The sequence below is a fragment of the Diceros bicornis genome, chromosome 9, assembly GCF_020826845.1.
Source record: "Diceros bicornis minor isolate mBicDic1 chromosome 9, mDicBic1.mat.cur, whole genome shotgun sequence".
Lineage (NCBI taxonomy): Eukaryota > Metazoa > Chordata > Mammalia > Perissodactyla > Rhinocerotidae > Diceros > Diceros bicornis.
The window spans coordinates 17,556,799-17,582,391 of NC_080748.1; the positions used below are offsets into that span (position 1 = coordinate 17,556,799).

A 25,593-nucleotide genomic window follows, 5' to 3' on the forward strand; every position below is an offset into this window, starting at 1 on the left:
GTAAAAACAACTCTTTGATCTAGATATAATATTAAACTGAATTCTCTGTGAATTATATAGTACATTAGTTGATGTAAATGTGACATAAAAATACAAACTTTATTTCTAATAAAAATTGTTTTGATATTGATTTCTGTTATAGTTTAAGCTATAGATCAAGGAAAACTGAAGTAATTGCCCATAGTTGAGAACTCCTGTATGAACTATGTACTGATCTTAATACTTCTAAGAATTTCTAAGAAATATTTATAGAAGCTGAGTTTAGGTATGTATCTTCATTTCAGGGATTATTCATTTTAGGCTAGATGATGTTTTACTTAGATTTAATCATTAACAGTTATGGTATTGTATTTATAAGAGATTACTAATTTTTATGCCTTGTATATAATGGGTATTTATATTTTCTGAAAAGCAAAACACTTTCTTTGTGATTTTTTTACTATCTGTAAGTTTTTGGTAATTTTGTTTTTTTAAAATAATGTTATTCTGATATTTAGTAATATTAATCACTTGTCATTTAGATCTGTTGATCGGCACATAGCGCTAATGAAGTTCAAGTCATGGATGTTATTTCCATGTGAACCAGTAAGTTTTCCTCCTTATTTTCTTCTGGCTGCCATCTCATACTGGAAAAATAGGGGAAATTAATGTTTATTGAGTACCTACTCTAAGCTGGTCACTGTTAGACATTTTACATGAAGTAGCTTCTTTAATTATCCAACTTCCCTGTGAGATAGGTGGTGTTATATTGCCAAGTCATGAATTTATTAAGTGGCAGAGTTGGGATTTGGTCTCAAGTTGGCCTGACTCCAGAGATTTGTGCTGTGATCAATTGTGGGTCAGTAAAAACCATTTTTTACATAGCATTTAAGAATAAAACAGTGGTTTTTAGCCTTGTGCTAGTGAATTGTTCCTTTTCTTCTTGGTAAGTGTCATCCTTAATCAATATCTTCCTGGATTCTATCACCTTGCTTTAATTAGCTTCTGTTTTATTTTCTGATTAGGAACTTGATAAATTTCCATGTTATGGAAAGAAGAGAAATTGTATAAGGAAAGGACTGCTTAGGATATTATGGAGTGGAACTAGAGGTGGGAAGTTGAATGGCATTAGGTTTGCTTCTGATTCTGTGCCTAAGCGATAGGTTATTTTTGTGGAAGGATTGTCAGGAATTCTTTTATCAAATAGGCTAGAATGGATGATAGTCCCTTTCCAAGAAGTTGAAGTTTTGAGAGGTGTGTTCCGTGTTATATATACGCATTCTGTACTGCTAAAAGACAATTCTTAGGTCATTTAAAACTTTTTTTGTTCTTGCATTTTTTTCTTTTAATTTTTCATCCATAATACAGACTGTTATTCCATGGGAAGGAAATTGTAAAGAAAAGCCTGGGAGAGGTGAGGCCTGTGAAACCTTGAGTAGTTCAAGAAAGTTGTTATATTAGGGGGATTTTAGGTAGTAGCTCACTACCCATAACCCGTGACTTGGATTAACACACTTTAATAACTGTTTAGTTTTGTAAAATGAGCCCAGTAGTACATGTAATTAGTGAATTTTTTACTTCTGAGTTCCAGAATTCCAAGATTATTTAATCATGAAAGACATGAATAACAAAGTGATAATGAAACATAAAATAAAAATAACTACTTCCTACTTCTTTTTATTTAGATGTTTTTGTTTTCCTTCCCAAACTAAAGCTTTATTGCACTTATCTCATATGTGCACAAAATTTACTTTAAAAAGGCAGTTTATTTCTGTGGCATGATTCCAGCTGTTCATGATATATGTTGGTTTCTGTATTTGATCTAAGGAATTCTTTTTTTTTTTTGTGAGGAAGATCAGCCCTGAGCTAATATCTGATGCCAGTCCTCCTCTTTTTGCCGAGGAAGATTGGCCCTGGCTAACATCCGTGCCTACCTTCCTCTACTTTATATGGGATGCCGCCACAGTGTGGCTTGACAAGCGGTGGGTCAGTGCGCACCCGGGATCCAAACCTGTGAACCCTGGGCTGCCAAAGCAGAGTGTGCCACCTAACTGCTGCGCCACCGGGCCAGGCCCTGATCTAAGAAATTCTTAAAAAATAAATACCAAAAGCCAACAAATAATGTATATAACTACTTTTCACTCTTTTGCAATATTAGTTTTCCTTTATGTGAACTAAAGCATTATATTACTCTACATAACTAATGTCATGTTAAATGATAAAACAATGAATGTGGTTTAATTCAAGTCATGTGGCTGGAAAAAACAAAAATTATGAGAAAATAAGCCTTAAGAATGACATTATGAAGATTAAGAATACTTATAATTGCAAAAATATTTTAGAATTTAAATTCTGCATTTTAAAACTTTTCCATATATATGAGTAAGACCCATATTATAAAAATTCTTCTGTGTGCTCTATTAGAGAACTTACATAATAGCCTTTATTTGACTAAGAATATGTATAACAGTGATTTATGTGTGCAGAGTTTATTTATGTGCAGGTATATTTATGACTTAATTTTGAGATTCAGATAAAAGAATGGAATCTAGATTTTAGTTTTTCTTATATAATTGTTGAGTATCTTTTATCATCTATTTAAAAGTCATCATTCATTACCCAGTTACATTTAAATTGAGGCAAATAACTAGAATAAATTTATATTTTTATATCAAAGCAGTCAACTCTTAAAAACCTCAGATATTCAATTATTATTTACAATTAGAATTTAAAAGGTTAGAAATGAAATGCATTGTGCTTTCATATAACTTTTGTGAGTTAGACTTTGATGTGAATGATTCCATATAATTTCTTTGTAAATAGACACTGCTGTATGTGTGTATGTGTATGTGTGTGTATATATATGTATATACACAAACTAAAATATATAATGAAGATTATTTGTGAAGGGATTTTTAAGTTTTATGGTGAAAAATGGAGTTGATTACTTTTTGTTAGAATCTAAGTATTAATATATCTAACTGCAAAATATACTTTGTAGTAATTGATTCGTTAGCTACTTGAATTCCTTGGACCTCTCACATGAAAGTTACAACATTATGTATCAGGCACTGAAGTAGGCACTAGGATCTATAATGGAGAGCAATACTAGGACACTGCCTTCTAGGAGCTTATATTTTTTTTATGGGAGACAAATAATATACACATAAATCAAGTATAGAGTGTAGTTAGTGTTATGAATGAAATAATGTGTTTTGATATAGAACAATGGAGACATACTTTAGGTAGAGTAGCCAGTGAATGTCTCTTTGAAGAAATGGCAACTCTGAGACCTGAAATAGGAGAAAGACCTCGCCATGCAAAGAGCCAGTGAAAGAGCACTGCAGACAAAGGGAACAGTGAGCCAAAGGCCTGGGAGTTGGGGGACACAAGACCTATTGAGGAACTGGTCAAAATCTGAGTGATTGGAGCCTGTAATGAGCAAAGGGGAGAGCAAAGTGAGATGAAATTGATGAGGCAGACATGAAGAGGTATTTAAGTTTTACAGACTATGAGAAAGAGCTTGGATTCTGTTAGAGGAGCAGTGGGAGGTTGTTGAAAGGCTTTCAGCTAGAGGAGTGACATTTATGTTTTAAAAAGATCATCTGGGTGCAGTGGAAAGGGGCAGGGGCAAAAGGAAGTGAAAATCTGGTGTAGTGGTTTGTTCACAGTAGCTACGCAGCTATTTTTTTTTTTTTTTTTTGTGAGGAGATCAGCCCTGAGCTAACATATGATACCAATCCTCCTCTTTTTGTGCTGAGGAAGACTGGCCCTGCGCCAACATCCGTGCCCATCTTCCTCCACTTTATATGGGATGCCACCACAGCATGGCTCAACAAGCGGTGCATTGGTGCGTGCCTGGGATCCGAACCGGGAAGCCCCAGGCCGCCGCAGCAGAGCATGCGCACTTAACTGCTTGCGCCTCTGCGCCGGCCCCTTGCCAGTGTGTCTCTTTCCATCCTTTTGCTTTTAACCAGTTTCTTTATACTTTAATTTGGGATTGGCAAACTATTACCCATATACTAGCAGCCTGATTTTATAAATAGTTTTATTGGAATACAGCCGTACCTTTTCATTTATGTATTGTTTGTGGCTGCTTTCAAGTTACAAATGTAGAGTTGAATAGTTATGATGGAGACCATATGGCCTGGAAGTCTAAAATCTTTACTATATGGCCCTTTAAGAAAAAGTTTGCTGACTTCTACAATTTTTTTTTTATGTATAGACTATAGTTGGATTTTGTTATATATTATACATTCTTATAATCTCTGCCTTTTAAGTGGTGGTTTTAGATTATTTACATTTACTGTAATTATTAATATGGCCACATTTCAGTCTGCTATCTTTGCTATCTTCTATTCATCAAATCTCATTTTTTGTTTTCCTTTTTCATATCTGGTTTTGGATTAGTTGAATATTTGTTGTGATTCCATTTTATGGCTGCTATTGATTTATTAACTATACCTATTTGTTTCTTTAAAATAATTTTTTTAATTAAAACTTTAACTTTTTAAAGTAGTTTTAGGTTCACAGCAAAATTGAGAGAAAGGTACAGAGATTTCCCATATACCTCCTGCTCCCACACTGCATAGCCTCCCCCATTATTAACATCCCCCAACAGTGTGGTGCATTCATTACAACTGATAAACCTACATGGATACATCATAATCACCCAAAGTCCATAGTTTACGTTACGGTTTGCTCTTCGAATCGTACATTTCTATGCATCTGACAAAGTATAATGATATGTATCTGCCATTATAGAATCATACAGGGTATTTTCACTGCCCTAAAAATCCTCTATGCTCTATTTATGCCTCCGTTCACCAACCCCTGGCAACCACTGATCTTATCATCTCTATAGTTTTGCCTTTTGCAGAATGTCGTCTACCTGAAATCACACAGTATATAGCCTTTTCAGATTGGCTTCTTTTCACTTAGTAATATGCAATTAAGGTTCCTCTTTGTCTTTTCATGGCTGCTGGCTCATTTCTTTTTGGGACTGAATAATATTCCGTTGTCTAGATTTATCATAGTTTATACATTCACCTACTGAAGGATGTCTTGGTTAATTCCAAGTTTTGGCAATTATGTATAAAGCTGCTATAAACATCCATATGCAGATTTTTGTGTCGGCATAAGTTTTTAGCTCCTTTGAATAAATACCAAGAAGTGCAATTGCTGGATCGTATGGTAAGAGTATGTTTAGTTTTGTAAGAAACCACCAAACTGTGTTCCAAAATGGCTATACCATTTTGCGTTTCTACCAGCAATGAATGCAAGTTCCTGTTTCTCCACATCCTTGCCAGCATTTGTTGTTGTCAATGTTCTGGATATTCGCCTTACTAATAAGTGTGTAGTGGTGTCTCATTATTGTTTTAATTTGCATTTCTCTGATGACATATGATGCGGAGCATCTTCTCATATGCTTATTTGCTACGCTTATATGCTTATTATATGGTTATTATGTTTGCTTTAGATAGTTATCTTTTAAAGAGTTTTCAAAATGAGAAAAAAAATCCGTATTTAAAAATAGACTTAATTCTGGCACTCTTCAATTTTTTATGTCATTTTAGATTTCCATCTGGTATCATTTTCCTTCTGCTGGAAAAACTTTAACATTTCTTATAGTAAAAAATCTGCGGTCAGTGAATTCTCTCAGCTTTTATTTGTCTGAAAAAATTCTTTGTTTTGCCTTTGTTTATGAAATAGATTAGGGTTTTCAGTGTTTGGCCAGGAGTTAGAATTTAAACGCATATAGTAGTTTGACTATTAACACTTTAATTTTCACTTCGTTTTACTCCTCAGTTGGCTGCCAGCAGCCAGATATACTTATCATATCTGTTTGTTATAGTCATATAAAGCAATTATAAAAGTGGTTATACTGCTTTTGATAAACTGCACGTTTAAAATATATTTTAAAGAAGGCACTTATTGTATGATAGTCATTCCCTTTGTTTTCTCCTTCCTTCCCTAGAGTTTTTATGGTCTGTATTTGTAGCAGCATTTGTTATACTCTTGGGTATAGTTATTTCTATACCATAGAAAGATTGCCAATATGAACTGCTTGCAGAGAGGACTGGTGTGAAAGAAATAGGAAAGAAACAAGTAATTTTCTGTTTTTCTTGCCTTAGTTTGTCAGCTGGCTTTAGGATCATTAACTTTTATTATGTTTATGTCCAAATTATAAAGTATTTTCTTGTTATTTACCAAACACTTATATAAAAATCATTTATTATGCATGCTGATGTTTAACAGCAGATCTTGAAGGTTAGATGACTGGTGGAGGTATATATTTATGTCTTAGGGGTGGTCTGTCTGATATTGATATACTTCTTAATTCTTTATGATATTGACAAGACAAGACAAATTCTGATACTGAGACAAGTTTTGAGACCTTGGGCAGGTTACTTAACTTATGCTAACCTCAATTTTCTTGTTTGAGATACTCATCTCACAGAGTTATGAGAATTAATTGAGGCCATATACATAAATTCTTGAATTAATAATTCAAGAGCTTTATAATTTAGATTATCTTCTTGTAAAAGTAATTTGACTGGCTTATAGTAAAAGACATCTGTATATTAAGAGAAAGAAAAAACATAAGCAGGAAAACAGAATAAAGGAAGGAGATAATCAAGACAAATGTAGTTACCAAGTTTTGAACAGTAATTTTTTCTCATAGATGGGCCATACTTGTTTCTTTGCGTGTCTGATAATTTTTTTTTTTGAAAACTGGACATTTTGAATATTGTAATGTGGAAACTCTGGAAATCAGATTCTTTCCCCACCATCCTTGTGTTGTTGCTGTTGTGGGTGGTGGTGGTTGTTTGCTTAGGGACTTTTCTAAACTGTATTCCTAAGGTCTGTACTCTCTGTGGCATGTAGTCATTGAAGTCTGTGTCCTCTTAGTTTAGTGGTCAGCTGATGTTTTGACAGAGTTACCTTGAATGCCTGGAGCCAAGGAAAGGAAAAAGGAAGAAAAAAATACTCTCCCCATCTTTGCAGATATGATCTACGTTGGGCCACTTCTTCAATGCTTAGTCAGGCTGTTTACAACTCTACCTCAGCTTTTACTTCCAACTTCTGTAGAGCTTCAAGGCCAGCTACAAGTGAAGCTTAGGGTCTTTTCAGGCCTTTTCTGAACACGCAACCTGCCCTGGGCATGCATGTGGCTTTCTTGCTTCCCCACTGGACATGAGAGCTTTTAAAAGACCTTATAGTCACACATACCTCCTTTCCCCACATCTTCCTTCCCAAGCTTCCATGTCTGTCTATTGCTTGTTCCAAGTGTTGTGTCTTGCTCCAGGCTGCTGCAGCTAAGACCTGTGCCCTTAGATGCTTTCAGCAAAAGTATCCCAGCCCCAGGGATGTTCTGATTTTGGTGAAACAAAGACAATTCTTTGTGCCTGTCCTTGAGGGATTTGCCAGACAGGCTGAGACCCACAACCACAATTCTTTGAGAATAAGGTCCTTACTGCTTCCTCTGGAACTAGCAACTGTCACCACGAATGCAGGCTACCATCCTCATGACTGTTGCCAATCTGGGATGGGGGGGATTCTAGTGGGACAATGTTTTTACCACAAAACTGTAGCTGCTTCTTCACTAAGTCTTCCACTCCTTGTCTTATATTTTTGTCTTTGTTCCAGAATTCTTCAGAAGTTGATTCTGACAGTTTTTGCCAGCTCATTAGTGTTTTAGGGAGGTGATAGCCCTGGAGTTGCCCACTCTGCCATTTTTGATGACGTCGCTCTCAACATTCTTTTTCAAAGGAAGATGTTCTAAACTGATTTCACTTAAATAATTAGAAACTGGAAGTGGACATATAGTTAAGCCTGATTTTAATAGCTAAAAATTGTGTGTAGTGTACTTAGTGTCTTACTGAGTCAAGAATATAAGCCTCCTAAATTTTACCTGTGAAACCTTACGTATTTTCCATGTTGAAGTAGAAGAAAAAGTAAGGCAACGGAGGAGTATAAACAGGAATGAGAAAACATCATCTTTGGCTTTGTGTTCATCTCTGGAGCATTAAAAAAGTTATATGGTAACAAGAACAATTCATTGCTTAAGGAGAAAAGTAGAGTACAGTAGAAAGTCAGGCTTACAACTTGATGACTGACCATGAATTAGTGAAGCCTGCCTGCCAGCCTTCTTCCCTCCTTCCTGTCCTCCCATCTTCCCATTTCATGTTAAATAGTGAATTATTGTCATGGGCTTAGCACTGTGCTAGTGGTATAGATATAGTGGATAATTAGATAGAAATGATCCTTACCCTTGCAAAGAATAAAATTACAATAAAGTAATGTGGAGGATAGAAATCTGTAAACATCTTGATATCATGCAGTGATTGCTACGGTGTGCATGGGTTGTAATGGGAGTTCAGAGAAAGGCCATCTTTGTGGGTACTGGGAAGGCTTTCTGGATTAGGTGGTCTCTGAACTTGTATTTGGAGGTTTAATGAAAGTTAACAAATTTAATGGTTGGGAGAAAAGCCGATGTCATGCATAGGGAGTAACATATATGAAAAGTTTTAGGTGAAGTGAGAGATGGCATTGCAGAAACATTCCTTATAACAGTAATTAGAAAATGGCAAGTAGAGGAAGCTGAAGCTGGAGTGTTAAATTGTGGCGTTATAAGCAGTGTTATCTAGTTTAGAGTTTATCCAGAAGAATAAGTTGCAAAGACATCCAGACGGTTAATAATTGTCCACTTGGATCTGATTAATGAAAACTGAATTATCCCATATGATCCTAACTAATATTCTAAGATTTCAAAATAAAGATGTTTAAAAACTATATACTTAAAAAAGAAACAAAAGATACTGAAATTGCTAGTAATTATAAACCTTAGTACTTCCAGAAGACAATATTTTCCCAAGTCAGCATTTTATATTACAGCTTTTTATATAGTAAATTTTGTTTACTTTATGTAAATAAAAGCTATTACATTAAAAAAGCTCAGCTATGATATTTATTTTATATACATTCACTTATGGCCGATTCTTGAGTAGGGAACACATTGTGGATGGACCACTTTTCTTGCAGCAGCAACACTTTTTAGAATTTGAAGGAGAAGGCCTGGAGGAAATGAGCACCCTTAACTGTGCAAATAGGGTGTCACAATGACACATTCAGATTTACAGGAAGTCTCAATTGATTTATAAATCTCTTTTATACTGTGGTAACAGTGATTTTAGCTTTTTTATTGAGCTTTTTTAACTTCGTTGTGTTGCTTTCATTGCTTTTTAAACTGTTTTCCTGTGAGTGTTCTTTTTTAGTATTTATTGCTAATTTTCCTGTAATTGAGCCTTCAATATCATCATCTTTCTTGCTGAAATAACTTTAAATAAATTGGTTGTTTTTCTTTATTGTGATTTACTACCTCTGGATGTTTCATTTTTTACCCACAGAAATCGTTTTGTCTTTCCTCCTTTTACCCTCTACACTGTTCATAAAACACTGATTTCTACATAAAGCTACTATGACACATCCCATCTCTGTTTTCTAAGTCTATACCTCTGACTTCATAGCAGGGTGTTTAGGTGCATTTTCTAGTGTACATTAGAATCTTGGATCTGCCACTTGCGTTGTGTGTGACCTTGGTCATGTTGCTTAATCTCCTTTGTCTTCAGTTTCCATCTGTGAGGAGGACAGTTACACCTTTTCCTCATAGGATTGTTAGAGAATTGTTTAAATAATAAAGGCCGATTGTTTCTGCTTTTTCTTACATAATTTAGTTGATAAATTTGAAGCACTCATTTACAAGTGAGGAATAAATATTTCCTAATCTTGGAATGATAGTTTCATAAGTAATTAGCCTCATTAACACTAATGTATTAAAAGTTATAATAAAGATTAGAAAGACCATCAGAAAACACAGACTCGCTCTACAACATCTACAATAAATGTTTTTATGGCTTCTGGCAAAGAAATCAGAAAGCCGTAACTGTACTTTTTTATAATTGAATGATATATTAAAAGGGGCATTGTTTTTTTAACTGTGATAGATGGAACCTTAGGCTTCACATAACAGAGCCTGATTGTTAGAATTACAGACATTAATTGTTAATTCCTTTAAAAGCAGAGTGTTTTTTCTTCCCACTGTTATTTACACATTTCATAATGGTTGTTGGTTTCACCAGACTCTACTAAAATACTTACAACTCATTTAGGAGATTAGTCTAAAAAATTCTTCATAGTGCTCCCATTTCAGTGTATAATAATTCTTACACAAATTTATTTCAGAGGCTCATAGGCTTAAACCTCGGTATCTACTTCTGTTAGTTCGGTTGGTAAGTGTTCAGATCATTGATTTTCAACCTTGTTTATTTCTCTATGTAGTTCATTTCTAGAGAGCATCTTAGTTACTGATCACTGGTCTTCAAGTTCATTGTAGTGACAGAAGTCAATTGGACGTATAATAATGAATAAGTAAGCAGTTCTTTGGTAAGACCCTGGCATGGTGAAAATGATGTTTGAGTTAGTTTTGATAGATCTGTAAGTAATATCTAAGATAGTACATGATCCACAATAATTTAACGTTTGCTAGAAACATAAGGCTTAAGCTGGCTGTTTCATGGTACTTTAGATGTATGTGATCAAGTGACTATATTTTTTAGCTCAAAGCTGGGGTTGTAAGAGAACCTGATAATAGCTAACTGAATGCTAGCTATATGCCTGACTGTTCCCAAGTGCATATAACCCAATTACTTTATTTAATCCTCACAACAACCCTATTAGGTAGGAACTTTTATTCCCCTATTTAGATGAGGTAACTGAGGCGTAGAGAAGTAGCCTCGTTAAGGTCCCACAGCACGTGAGTGGTACAGCTAAAATCTGAATCCAGGAAGTCTGAATTCAGAGCCTCTCTCTTAACCACACTTGTAGCTATTTTTTAAATAAACCAGAAGTAGTAGGAGGAATTGAAGTTGTTTCATACACAGAAGTAAAACCAGCCTTTAACCAGAGAGAATATCTAGGTCAGTAAAAGGTCACTAGGTAGCATAAGATCTATTTCTTATAAAGTTGAATTTTGGAGCTGTTACAGCAAAAATATATAGAGTATAATATTTTAAAATCTGAGAATATTTTGGTTTTAAATTCTTAAATTTTAGAAGACTTTAAAAATATTCTTAAATGAGATTTTATTGCTTGTATGGACTTGTATGAAGACAAACTTATTAGGTTTCAGTTCTGGGTCCTCTACCTACTAGTTTTATGATCTTTTGCAAGTTACTTAAACTTTCTGTGCCTGTTATTCTGTACCTGTAAAATGAAGATAGTAATAGCTTCTTTCTCATAAGGTGTTGTGAGAGTTAAATTATTTAATATATGTAAAGCACTTAGAATAGTACTAAATGGCATGTAAGGTTAGGTGGTGGTGTTATTATTATTTATCCTATTTATCCCATATCATATGGTCATCCATCCTTATTAATGAACATCTTTCATTGATGGAAAATTAATTCTACTTTTCAAATCTAATTTTTAGTCCTTATCTGTCTGTAATCTTATTTTTCCTTTGCTTCCCCTTTCTCAACTACTCACAATTTATGTCTTCTTTTATGCTTTATGTAACCCTTTTTTGGATTAAGGGAGAGTATATAGATGTGTATACATATTCCTGGAATTTAGCACCTAATTAGTGCATGGGCTTTTTCTTGTCCATGGATCTATCCCTAGTTCCTAGAATAGTAAGTTCTAGTTTTTAATAAATAAAATATTTGTTGAATGAGTGAATGAATAAATGACTTCAAATTTGTCAAGCATTTTGTATATGGCTATTATTTTTTTCCTAAATTTTCCGTTCTCTAGACCAAGAAGATATCCAGTTTGTCAATGTTCTTCTTTAAGAATGGTACTCATAACTGAATATAATAAGTAATATGTGATTTGATCAATAGAGAATAAGAGTATCATTATACTATATCTTTTATTCTATATGTATTTTGCTATCACTATACCTAAAGTAGCATTTTGGAGAGACAGTAGTGCCTTTGACTCATTTGGCATAATGCCACAAGTCAAATATGTTGCCATTAAATCAACTTGCTTTATCAATTTTCGTATTTTTTTTTAAAGTATTACAAGATATTAGATATTTCTTTTCTAAACTTTTTTTTAACATTGATTCTGTCATTTCAGCATTCACTGTAAGTTTACCAAATCAGTTTCATATTTCTTTTTTGTGTGTGTGAGGAAGATCAGCCCTGAGCTAACATCCATGCCAATCCTCCTCTTTTTTTGCTGAAGAAGAGCGGCCCTGAGCTACTGCCAATCCTCCTTTTTTTTCCCCCTTTTTCTCCCCAAAGTCCCAGTAGATAGTTGTATGTCATGGTTGCACATCCTTCTAGTTGCTGTATGTGGGAGGCCGCCTCAGCATGGCCGGACAACGGTGCGTCGATGCGCGCCCGGGATCCGAACCCGGGCTGCCAGTAGCGGAGTGCACGCACTTAACTGCTAAGCCACGAGGCCGGCCCCAGTTCCATATTTCTGTATCTTCTACATGGAGATTAGGCCCAGCTATTCTTTTTCTGTTACATCTCTTTTATTTGTGAGTTTGGTAATATCATAGAAGAAAGTGTATTTCATGTCTTAAAACTTATCCTTAGTGAACTCTGCATCTTCTAGTGATTATCACTTTTAAGAGCCAAACCCTTTTTTACAGGAATTTGTCCTGAATCCCCCCTAGTCGTCATATGCTCTATTTTGCTCCATTCTTCTAGATTTGAAATTGCCTTTTTCATTTTTAAAAAGATTAGATTTCTCTTTGCTAGTTTTTTTTTTTTTTTTTTTTTTGCTGAGGTAGATTAGCCCTGAGCTAACATCTGTTGCCAATCTTCCTCATTTTTTGCTTGAGGAAGATTAGCCATGAGCTAACATCTGTGCCAATCTTCCTCTTCTTTATATGTGAGTCACTGCGACAGCATGGTTGACAAGTGGTGTAGGTCTACACCTGGGATCTGAACCCACGAACCTGGGCCACCGAGGCAGAACACGCCGAACTTAACCACTATGCCATGGGGCCGGCCCCTTTCTTTGGTGGTTTTGATTCTTACAGCACCTTTCACTTATCTGGAGCTTTCAAGTTTTTATCAAAATTAGTTTTAGACTAGAAGACTTGAAATTTTTTGGTGTAGCTGTGCTTTCTTGCTAGTTGAATTTTTGGTATTATTTTATTGTTATAAATAACCTCCAACTTTATCATTAGTTATTGTTTCTGTTTATTTTCAGCTGGTTGGTGGAGAATTTGACTTGGAGATGAACTTTATTATCCAAGATGCTGAGAGTATAACATGCATGACAGAGCTTTTGGAGCACTGTGATGTAACATGTCAAGCAGAAATATGGAGCATGTTTACAGCCATTCTACGAAAAAGTGTTCGGAATTTACAGACTAGCACAGAAGTTGGGCTAATTGAACAAGTATTGCTGAAAATGAGTGCTGTAGATGACATGATAGCAGGTATGAGGTTATCTGACAGGAAAGTATAACTTAAGTGTTTATAAAGATTCATGTTCTTACGTTTATATTCTATAAGTAATATAGATTTGTTGAAACTACCTTGATTTAAAATAGATAAATAGAAATGTATGAAAAATTTGCCTTATATTAAGGGAAAACCTGAAGAATGGAAAGATAACTTCTGTATTAGACAAATGTAATTACTAATTTTGCTTTTCCAGGCTTTAGAAAGTCTCATTAATGTGGAATAAGTACTATGAAATCTATCAGAAAAATAAACAATACTTTTCTATGTAGTATTTATTTAAACCTTTACATAATTAAAATATTAAAATACATATTATAGTTCTGTATAATGAGCACTTTACCAAATTCTCCGAGCTCCATGCTCTTCAATCTGGCATATATGGAACTATGACAGGAGGTACTAAAAGCCTTAGAATGAGCATGTTGTAGTTTTTGGAAGTGTCCATTGATTTTTTTTTGAGAAACTTTGTTTTAAAATAGAGCATAAAATTTATATGAATTTCAAGATAATATTAATATTTGTGCTTATTGTGTTATTTTAAATAACTTTGAAATCTATGATTCATCACTGCAAATCCTTTACCTCCCTGCAAGTTCAGGAGAAATGTTTTGAAAGGTGGTCCCAGAGCAACAGTTATTCCCAGAAAATTAGTTTAGAGTTTGAAATGTCAATTTTCTTAAGCCATGAATCTTCAGCATAAGTTTCTTCTGACATAAAACGGTTTTCATAATTTTAAAAGTGCTAACGTGACTCCTCACAATATCGTATCTGATCCTTAAAAGTAGTTCAGATTCCAGAGAATCCTGTGTAATATTTTGATTTATGCATTTAATTAATTTTAATACTAGTAGAACAAAATATTAAACGAGAAAGAATGGAATGAGTAGGTTAAAGATGAATGGCTTTTAAATTTAAATACAATACTTTGAAAATTGTGTTTTTCTTATAGAGTATATTAAAATATATAGAGGTAGATGTCATCTATCTCTATTTAGAATGTTTTAGCATTCTCTGTATTAGTTACTAAGGGTTGACTTGATGAAAAATGAGATTCAAACTTAAAACATCTCTTTAACGAAGATGGTACTAATTCTGTAAATTCTAGCATTGTTTAACAAGAATCTATTTGTATAAACTTATATGTGCACATGTTATACAGAACGTCACGTGGTCTTTGAATCCTTACATCTGGATTTAAGCCCTTAAATTTTTTTTTTTTTTTGGTAAATAAAGTAGCTACCAGTTTAGGGAGTGCACCTTAGAAAATGAGCCACGATTACATACATGGTAGTTTACTGGCACATAGTTCATGAGCACTGAGATGTAACGTGATAGTAAGCGTGATAGTACCACAGAAGTTCCTATCTTCACATTTTCCATTATATAAAGTTAGTTAATTATTTTTTCTTCTCAATAATAATAATACTGACAACACAAAACTTTCAATTTTTATTTTAAGCATTGAATGTCAGAAAAATATCTCTACTTTGCTTTTTAGTAGAGAAATTAAAATTTACATGAAATACTAGTGAAGCACCAGTAGCCACCAAAAAACACTGCTAAGCTTTCACTCTGAATGTTTTATAGCTTGTTATGTTCAAAGAGGTACTTTTCATTTAATAATGTGAAGATGTTACTAGAAGGTGGTTAAACATTTATAGTAAATTGATAAGAGAATTTCATAATCTTAGTATTTTTTCTCCTCTAAAAATCTTGTATAGAAAAGAAGACCTGTTGTAATAAAAATTAAACTGAGCTTCTTGGTTATAGGTACAATAAATAAAAATTATAATAATTATGTAATTAAATAAAAATTTTATAGATCACTTTTTGTGACATACATAAGAAATGAGGTAAAAGTTTGGAAATGGAAGTTCAATTTTTTAAAGAAGTGTTTGTAGGTAAACCTTTAAGAAATCTTCTATGAAGGTTGCCATTGCAGCTAATTGCTTAAAGCTGCTTCGTATTAACTTAGGGTTTTAAGGTGCTTGATTTTTGTCTAGACTTCTTTCTTAGAAACAGATCTTCTGACTAATATGTGGTAACTATGAACATTTTTGTTACTTGAATGATGAAACATTTTATTTCATTAAAAGATCTCTCTCAAAAATGGCATATCCATGGTCACAATTTTATCATAGGATTGCTTACTTGTTGTGGCATTAAGTAAGAATTAGTCAATTATTTATTAATGAAAATAACCATATTAAATTTCTATTTTTAAATACATACATAATAAATATTTTTAAAGTCTCAAATTCCAGCTATTAATCTGTGATATTGGATAATATATATCAATAACTAATAATTTCAATTTATCCTAACCTAACCTTTTTATTAATTGATGATAAATTGTTTAGAATGTGTATTGTGTCTTGATTGTAATAACTTGTGTAGTATCTTTAATTCTTAGGAAATGCTTTAGAAACTGAGAAAATGAAGTATAAATATTTAGATGCTTAATTTCTTGCTAAGAATGGTTGATAGAGGTAATACAATGCCTACAGATGAGAAAGTAATCAGGGACAAGAGAATAAATGTTCGATTTTTCTTATCATTTTGTGAGCTGATGTGTCTCTTATATGCACATAAACACATTAATGTAATGGATTTCACTCGTAATGTGTTTAAATGATACTTCCATTTAGAGACTATTGGGTAAGAGTGAGGGCTCTGGAGCTGTACTGCCTAGGTTTGAATCCTGATCTACCTCCTACTAGAGTGTGTTCTTGGGCGATGTGATTAAGGTTTCTATGCTTCACTTTCCTCATCTTTAGAAAGGGAATAATAGTACTTACCTCATAGGCTTGTTATGAAGATTTGTGAAGTTAATGCATGTAAACCACCTGGAATAATGCCAGGCAAGGAGTAAGTGCTCAAAATTGTTGGTAATGGGCCAAGGAATATTTCAAGAATATATTTTATTAAGAATAGATAATTCTAAAAGAAAATATGGTCAACTATCACTTTTTCATTTGAAAATAACTAATTAACAATGTTAAATCATTGTACCTTTGCATATTTTTGCCTACCTTTCCCTGCATACAGCAGATTTGTGTGTGTGGGGGTGTGTATTCTGGGAACTCATAAAATCTGTTTTATGTGTTTGCTAAGAAAACTTAATTGGAATGGTAAATCTGATAGGGAAAAAATCTTAAAATTCAAATATTTTTTTGGTTATGTGATGAATTAAAAATTGTTAATTAAAATGGCTTTTCATGAGGACGTTTAGCTATATTAGATATAAATATATATGTAGAAATGACAATTGATAACTTTTGCTCTTTCAAAAAGCATATTACCTTGACAGATGGCAGCTCATGACTAGAGTTCAGAATAACTTTATTTTCCTTTGAAGATCTTCTAGTTGATATGTTGGGGGTTCTTGCCAGCTACAGCATCACTGTCAAGGAGTTGAAGCTTTTGTTCAGCATGCTTCGAGGAGAAAGTGGAATCTGGGTAAGCTGTGGTCAGAGGGAAAAGTATTCAATATCAGTGCATTAATACTTAATGTTCAACAATTTGTCTCTAGAGAGCTATAAACTTGAATTCGTAATGGAAATTGTTCCTCTTAAAGAGTTTAGTAAATGATTTAAAATTAATTTTCTCTCTAGTTAGAAAACAGTCCAGTGGCTAACGTGATATATTAGATATTTTTACTAAATTTGTACAATGACGTTTCTTTTTCTTGTTTCCTCAGCCAAGACATGCAGTAAAATTATTATCAGTTCTTAATCAGATGCCACAAAGACATGGTCCTGATACTTTTTTCAATTTCCCTGGTTGTAGTGCTGCGGTAAGTTTTAAATACATGTGTTTATTTTTAAGTCAGCTCTATTAAGATATAATTTATATACTATGAAATTTACCAATTTAAAACATACAATTTGATGAGTTCTGAATAGTTCTGTAACCACCACCACAATCATGATTTAGAACAAATCCGTCATTACCAAAAAGTGCCTTGTTTCTGTTTGAAGCCAATCCCCTCTACCCAGCCCCTGTTGCTTACAACCTCTGATTTATTTTGTGTTTGTGTAATTTTGCCTTTTCTAGAATTTCATATAAATAAAATCATACAGTGTATAATCTTTTCTGTCAGGCTTCTTTCACTTACCATAATGCTTTTGAGATTATCCATGTGTAGCTTATCAGTAGCTTATTTGATTCCTTTTTATTCTGAGCAGTATTACATTTTGTGGATATACCACAGTTTATTTATCCATTCCCTAGTTGCCGGATGTTTGGGTTTTCAGTTTTTGGCTATTGTGAATAAAACTGCTGTGAACATTTGAACATAAGTCTTCTGCAGGCATGTTTTCTTATCTCTTGAGTAAATACATAAGAGTGAGGTTGCTGGGTTTTATGGTAAATCTGTATTTCATTTCATGAGAAACAGGCAAATTGCTTTCCATAGTGGAAAATTTTGAATTCCCATCAATAATGTATGAGAATCCCAGTTGATTTGCTTGTTGGACATTGTCCGTCTTTTTAATTTGTGGCATTTAAATGATTATATAGTGGTACCTCATTATAGTTTTAATTTTCTATCTACCTTCATGACTGATGATGTTGAGCATTTTTTCATGTACATTTTCTTTTGTGGTGTTTGTGTTCAAATCTTCTGTTCATTTAAAAAAATTTGGTTGTTTGTCTTAAGATCCTAAGAGTTCGTTATATATTTGGGATATAAGTTAATTTGTCAGATATGTATTTGGCAAATATTCTTTCCCAACCTGTGGCTTGTCTTTTTATTTTCTTAACAGTATTTCTTCAAGTACAAAAGATTTTAATTTTGATGAAGTCCAATTAAAATTTTCTTTCTTTTAGGCATATTCTTTCGTAATCTAAGAAATCAGTATAAACCAAGGTCACAACATTTTTTGTCTTACACTTTCTATTAAAAGTTCTGTTGTTTTAGCTCTTCCATTTAGGACTGTGATCCTTCCTTTGTGAATTTTTAAAATATGATGTGAGGGAAGGTTGGAGGTTAAGTTTTATTTGTTTGTTTTGCCTGTGAATATCGAATTTTTTCATAACCATTTGATGAAGTGACAGTCCTTTCACACTGGATTACCTTGGCACCTTTCTTGAAAGCTATCTGGCCGTGTTTGTGGGAATCTATTTCCAACTCTCTATTTGGTTCCTTTGTCCTATATTTCTATTCTCATGCCAATATCACTTTGTCTTGATTATTGTAGCTGTTTAGTAGTTCTTGAAATCAGGTAGAGTATAAGTACTCCAACTTTATTCTTCCTTTAAAAAATAATTTTGGCTATTCTAGATTGTTTGCATTTCCATATATATTCTGAATAAACTCATTAAGTTTTATAAAAAGCCTGCTATGATTTTAATTGTATTATGTTAAATCTATAGAAAAATTTGGAGAGAGTAGATATCTTAACATTATTGAATCTTTGTTCATGAACACAGTATATCTTTCCCATTATTTAGTTTTCTTTGATATTTTCAGTGTTTTGTAGTTTTTAGCATACAAGTCTTAAACATCTTTTGTTAAAATTATGCATAAATATTCCATATTGTATTTGCTAGTATATAGAAATGCAATTGATTTTTTTGTATATTGACCTTATATCCTGAGACCTTGCTAAACTCACTTATTGGTCCTAGCAGTTTTTTAATAGATGCCTTAGAATTATTTACAAAGATGATAATTTTACCTGTAAATAAAGCCAGTCTTATTTATTACTTTACAATTAGTGTGCCTTTTTATTTCATTTTATTGCCTTATTGCACTGGCTAGGACCTCCGGTGCAATATTGATTAACAGTAACATTCTTGATTTATTTTCAATCTTAGGGAAAGCATTAAGTATTTCACCATTAAGTATGCTATTAGCATTAGGTTTTAAGACACCCTTTAACAGGTTGAGGAAATTCTTTTCTATTCCTATTTAATGGGAGTTTTTTAAATCATTAATATGTTGATATCAGTACTGAATTTTTTCAAATGCTTTTTCTGATTTTATTAAAATGATCATATGATGTTTCTTCTTAATCTTTATTAATGTAGTGAATTACAATGATTGGTATTTCAGTGTTAAAGCAACCTTTGTATTCCTGGGATAAAAACTACTTGATCACTGTGTATTAACCTTTTCATCTACAGCTGGATTTGATTTGCCAACATATTGCTAATAAATTTTGCAGTTATTTTTATGAGTGATTTGGGGGTATATTTTTCTTGTAGTATCTTTTTCTGGTTTTGGTCTTAGGATAATTCCTCATAAAATGAATTGAGAAGTATTCATTTCTCTCAATTGAGGAGTTTGTGTAGAAATGATATTACTTATTCTTAATTGTGTGCTAGAATTCACTATTAAAGCCATCTAGGCCTGGAGTTTTGCTTGTGAGAAGGTTTTAAACTATGAACTTAATTTCTATAATAGATATAGAGAAGTTTTCTATTTCATTTTGAGTGAGCTTTGATAGATTATATCTTTCAGTAATTTGTCCAGTTAATCTAATTTGTCAAATATACTGGCATAAAGTTGTTCATCATATCCCCTTATTATCCTTTTAATGTCTGTAGGATATGTAGTGATGTCTCCCCTTTCATTCTGGATACTGGATTTTTTTTTTCCTGATCAATCTAACTGGAAGTTTATCCATTTTGTTGTTCTTTTCAAAGAACTAGTTTTCTCAATCTGCTTGATTTCATCATTTTTGTCTACATGATAGAATTGTAGAAAGTACGTATAATTTTTGGCTAGAAGAACTGGTTTTGATTTCTGGATCCTCTAGTTCATTATTGTGGAGGACTAGTCCCTTAATGTTTCTTGGGTTACTTTCATGTAAAATATTAGTACTTTATCATGGAATAGGGTTATTGTGAGCCTGTAATGAAATAATATACAATTAAGCATTATATAGGTTGTAAAACATCATGTAAATATTTGTGACTCTCTGGTTATTATTAGTACTTAAATGTCCTTGCAATCTGCCGTTTCATCAACCATTCCCCTAATTTTATGTTTTTTCCCTTAATGTTTTTTTTTACTAACTTTTTTTTTTAAGTTCCAGTTTCCCCCAATTGTGAAATGATAATACGAAAGTTAAAAATTACTTTCCAGATGGAAGTTAATCATTTTATATATCAGATTGTTAGGGTAGAACACATATAAAATGTACATTGTGGTACTTAGCAGAGAAAAACTGTCACTGTCCCTAAGACAGAAGGGGTTCCTTTAGATGTAATAATTCTATTTACATACATACATATGTATGTATATTTTAATATATTTTACAAAACTGCCATTGATCTGACATCTGCTAGATAGTCTAATGGATGGGAAAGAAGAGCAAAGTGTTTTGACAGAAATATAAGCAAGATGCTGTCTTATTTATGAATTAACAAAATTTAGCTAAAACAGAGTGAATAACTGTTTTAATAAATTGTCTGGATTGCCTCAGTAAGGTTGTGACTCATCCTGTTTTTGGCCGTTTGACCATCAATTACGTGAAACCTGCAAATATTTTCTATCAATAGGTAACATATTTTACACAAATACACACAATTTTATTTATATGTTGTTAGTAGTTATGTTTGAATTACTTTTGTTCAGGGGATTTTGATGGACTTATACATACTATTTACTTTCCCTTTTCTGGTTTTCCCTAAATCACTCATTTTCATGAAGGGTAGTTTGGATCAAGAATATGTATATTCTGTATAGAGGAAGAAGCAGGGAAGGAACTAGAACTTTTACAACTATTATTTTATTTGAGTCATACGAGCTATATAATATAAATGTTATTATCATTGTTACATCAGTTGAAGAAACTGAGCCTCAACAATGTAACATTTTTCAGGGTCGTAGAGCAGAGTCACAACCTGAAGCTAAATTTGCCTGAACTTAAGTCCAATGTTTTATTTAACAACAGATTGGCTTATTTCCAGGCATGTTACTCCTGCTATTGAACTGCTGAAAAATTGGGATAGAAACTGATTTTTAAAATCCTTACTATTATAGTGTTTTTGATAATCTGCTTCTGGATGAGCATAAACAATGGCATCTTAGTAACTAGAGGGTACGTACTGTTTGGACCACCACTAATAGCAGTGCCTTTGGATGACTAAAATTGTGACACTGCTTACTTTCCCTCCAAAACAACAATATATACTAGGCCTTCTGAATTGTATTTTATATTCTGTAGATGCCTCTCCGTGAGCTATGCTGCCTCCATATGACCAGTTGGTAACATTTACTCATTCAGAGAGTTAGTTGAATTCCATACAGTGATTCATGTAAAGAATGACAAATGTAAGATGGCATTTTATATGCTCTGTGATTATGGATATACTGTTTAGATTTGCCTTTCATGATTATTTTCTATTTCATGAATCTGCTTAATTTATCAAATGGTGCACTTTTCTATTCACTGAAATAGTTTACTGAAAGCACTCTATCTGAACATCAGCATCATTTCTTTTGCAAATTACAATAGATAAGAACATAGATTTTGGAATCAGCTAGACCAGGAGATAGTGAAGGATATGGATGTTGGAGAACTCATTGGATGCAATGAGGGACATTCAATTGTGGGTACCAAAATATTGTAGAAGGCAATATGAAGGAAATGTGAAGGCAGCTTAAATTCAAAATCACAAAAGTAGTCCAAAGGACATGGCATTAAAACCATGGGATTAGAAGGAAATATAAGGAATCTAGGGAATGGATGATGAGATGAGGCACAAATGATTTGGGACTAAACGGACTTGGGTCCAAATCAGGCAGTACTACGTGAAGTTAGCTTTTGTGCATTAAGGGAGGATGTACGCATTAGTTAAAAAGAGTTGAGGGCCGGCCCCGTGGCTTAGCGGTTAAGTGCGTGCGCTCCGCTGCTGGCGGCCGGGGTTTGGATCCCGGGCGCGCACCGACGCACCGCTTTTCCGGCCATGCTGAGGCCGCGTCCCACATACAGCAACTAGAAGGATGTGCAGCTATGACATACAACTATCTACTGGGTCTTTGGAGGGAAAAAATAAATAAATAAAATCTTTAAAAAAAAAAAAGAGTTGAAAAAGGCTAGAGATGCAAGGTACGCTTTATAGAAGGCTTTGGTTGGTACATAAGTAGGAACAGAAGGTTGAGTACCCTCTAGAAATGAGAGATTTCAGGTCCCTACATGATTTATTCTATCTGTTGTACATTAAATTTAAAAGAATGTTCTTGAGTAACGGTAACTATCTTTTTGAAGAGATTGGCCATAGTAAAGATCCTCATTTATCCATGGAATTATTGGAAGTCCACAATGAAACAGAGGAAAATCCTATTTTAGAGCTTTTCAGGTGTTTGGTTCCAGTTGTAGCAAGAACAAAGACTATTATTTCATTATCACTCAAGCTTAGATTTTTCTTTTCTAAGATTTTTCTTTTTTCTTCTATTTTGGTTCACTAGTGTTTGCAACTGTGTGTGATTTAGGGCTTTCTCAGTCCTACCGTGGGCATAATAACAAATGAATCTCTTGGACTACATGTCTTTTTCTTGGTGGAAGAGTAGGTCTGGAAAACTTGAAGGGCAGCTTGTCTGAAATTCTTTCCTGTATCTCTTAGTTTAATGCAGTGTTTAAGTTCTAATTTAGGGCCCAGTAGACTGGATGATGAAACTGATGATACTGAAAGTGCTAGGCCATTGGTTTGGGGTGAGAGATTGCATGGGTCTATGGAGTAATGGGGGAAAAGGGAAAAAAGTAAGCTCTCCTGGATGCTTTTTAACACTCCAATGATAGTGCTGTAATGAGCCCCTGTTGCTGATGTGAAAGTGCACTTGAGTATGCTGGTCTTGGCAAAAGGTTGAAAACCATGAATATAACCCTATGCCAATTGTGTTCCACAGGCGTTAAGAACAAATTAACATATTTATTAAGTAATTTATATAATTCCATAGATTTATTTTACTATTCAATGTCCTCAATAAATATTTCTCCTGTTTACCTTGGTACTGTGAAGCAGCTATAGTAAGTGAAGTCTGAGTTAGTGAAATTTTTAGAGTTATTAATCAGCAATAAACTTGGCAAAAATTGCCTTTTACTAACAAACAGCATCAAAAAAATAAGTAAAATACAATATTTCCTTTTAAAAAGTTAACAAAAGTTATATTCACAATTAAACTGCTTGAACTAATTGCTTAAGCATTCAAATCTGAAAGGACATCGTATGGGAAATTTTTCTTTATTTTTAGGGTTTGATGCTTCATTTGAAAGTGTGTGTGTGTGTGTGTGTGTGTTTGTGTATTTCTGTACACACAGCTTCCGTAGATTTAGGTGCTAAGTTCTATAGAAAAACAGTGAAAAGAGATGGGGTGAAGTCCAGGAAAGCTTCACAGAAGAGGGACATACTAGCCTGGTTTGAGGAATAATTGGGATTTTGCTGGAAGAAGTGTTTTGGACAGAAGCAAAATCACGTACGAAAAAGGGAGCTTTAACAGAACAAATGGAACAGCTTGTATATTTAGGAATGTGGGGTAAGGTAGTAGAATAGAAGATTGAAAGGGTTTGTTGGATCATAGTGTGTGTGAAGAGTCTTGTATAACCTGAAGAAATTGAAACTTTATATGCAGAGGATTTTTAATATGGGAGCTATATGTTATATTTGAGAAAGGTCATTATCAGCAAGATGAAGGCTCTGGGGGAACAGATCAGTTATAAAACATAATGGATAATTATCTTTTATGTGAAGGAATTTAAATATCTCATAGGAAAACAAATATAAATCCACTCAGATATTTCTTGACATCACGTAATCAACCACTTTCTCATTTTTTCCTTCAAATGGCTGAATTTTTTTTGATTACTATTATCAACTGATTTCTGTATTATTCCTTTCCTACTTATGAGTGGATCTGAATCCTTTTTGGTCATAAATTTCAGTGGTTAAGTTTCTGAATAACAAATCTCATGCTTTTCCATTCTTTGTTTCAGTATTATGAGCATTATGAACATCATTTCTTAATGCTTATATTTCTTTAATATTGATTCCATTAACATTCTCTAACACAGTTGTTTTTGGATTTAAAGATTCAAGCTCTTTTAATCAAATGAAATATTACTAAAAACCTAACATAAGCCACAGAAAACTGAAAATTCTGAGGCATGTGTATTAGGGACTGTATATTGGTCAAACTGGAGGAGGACTTCTTGGAATACAGTCTGAAACCTATTGTGTAACTTAGAGATGAAACTTTATTAACTGAGTGGTATTTGAAAACGTAATGCTTCTATAATCAACAAATAATATTTATAGATTATTTTAATACGATAATAGTTTCTATTTTTTATATTTGTCCATGATTTTCTGATATTTATACCTTCACTGTTTCTTAATCTGTAAAAGGCATATTTGACTTTGGTTACTATCACATTTTCTTTAACTGATACTTTTGTATCTTTTTTCATTGCCTTGTAGGCAATTGCATTGCCTCCTATTGCAAAGTGGCCTTATCAGAATGGCTTCACTCTAAACACTTGGTTTCGTATGGATCCATTAAATAACATTAATGTTGATAAGGATAAACCATATCTTTATTGGTAAGTAATAAAATTAACTTTAGTACTTTTGTCTTAAGTATTCCAATTTTGTAAATATGTAGTCATATTTAGCATCAAGGCAACATATTAAATAGAATATATATATGTTAAAACTATGAAGACACAGTAAGTCAATTTATTTCATTTATTTTTTGCTGTTGATTCTAGGCCACTTGGCTCACTATTTTCTTTTTTTTCTAATTATAGTTTAAGAGTCAAGGGTTATAGGCGTTCTGTGTTTAATCTGCCTCAATATAGATCAATTGTGGGGTTCTTAGTGAAGATGCTGCTCCCTGATCAAGGAGAGAATAAATGAAAACTCGCACCAGAGTTCATTCTCTTTGCCTTTTTGCTTAGTTTGTTCTGTGAGCATAATTAAGATATGCTTTAAAAATATTAATAATAATAACCATGTAAGAAATTGTAATCAGGTAGGATTAATTATTTGGTCGATAACTAACAGAATGGGTTGATCAACCCAAAAATAGATTGGCCTATTATAAGGACTGAGAGCTTGATAATTTTAGTTTACCAATAATGCACAGTAATAAGAACATCAAACTTTCATTGAT

At 33.2% G+C, this 25,593-nt stretch overlaps 1 protein-coding gene across 5 annotated transcripts in view; it reads left to right on the plus strand.

The window, feature by feature from the left end:
• NBEA (neurobeachin) overlaps positions 1 to 25,593 on the plus strand; it is a 696,720-nt gene that overhangs the window by 53,649 nt on the left and 617,478 nt on the right. For 4 of the 5 annotated variants that reach the window (XM_058547999.1, XM_058548001.1, XM_058548000.1 and 1 more), the window contains exons 2-5: positions 13,213 to 13,444; positions 16,831 to 16,931; positions 17,173 to 17,268; positions 24,900 to 25,021. In XM_058547999.1, the coding sequence (XP_058403982.1) occupies positions 13,213 to 13,444; positions 16,831 to 16,931; positions 17,173 to 17,268; positions 24,900 to 25,021 (551 nt within the window). Of the gene's footprint in view, positions 1 to 525; positions 586 to 13,212; positions 13,445 to 16,830; positions 16,932 to 17,172; positions 17,269 to 24,899; positions 25,022 to 25,593 lie in introns of those variants that run through there. The other variant, XM_058548002.1, reaches the window with a different exon arrangement.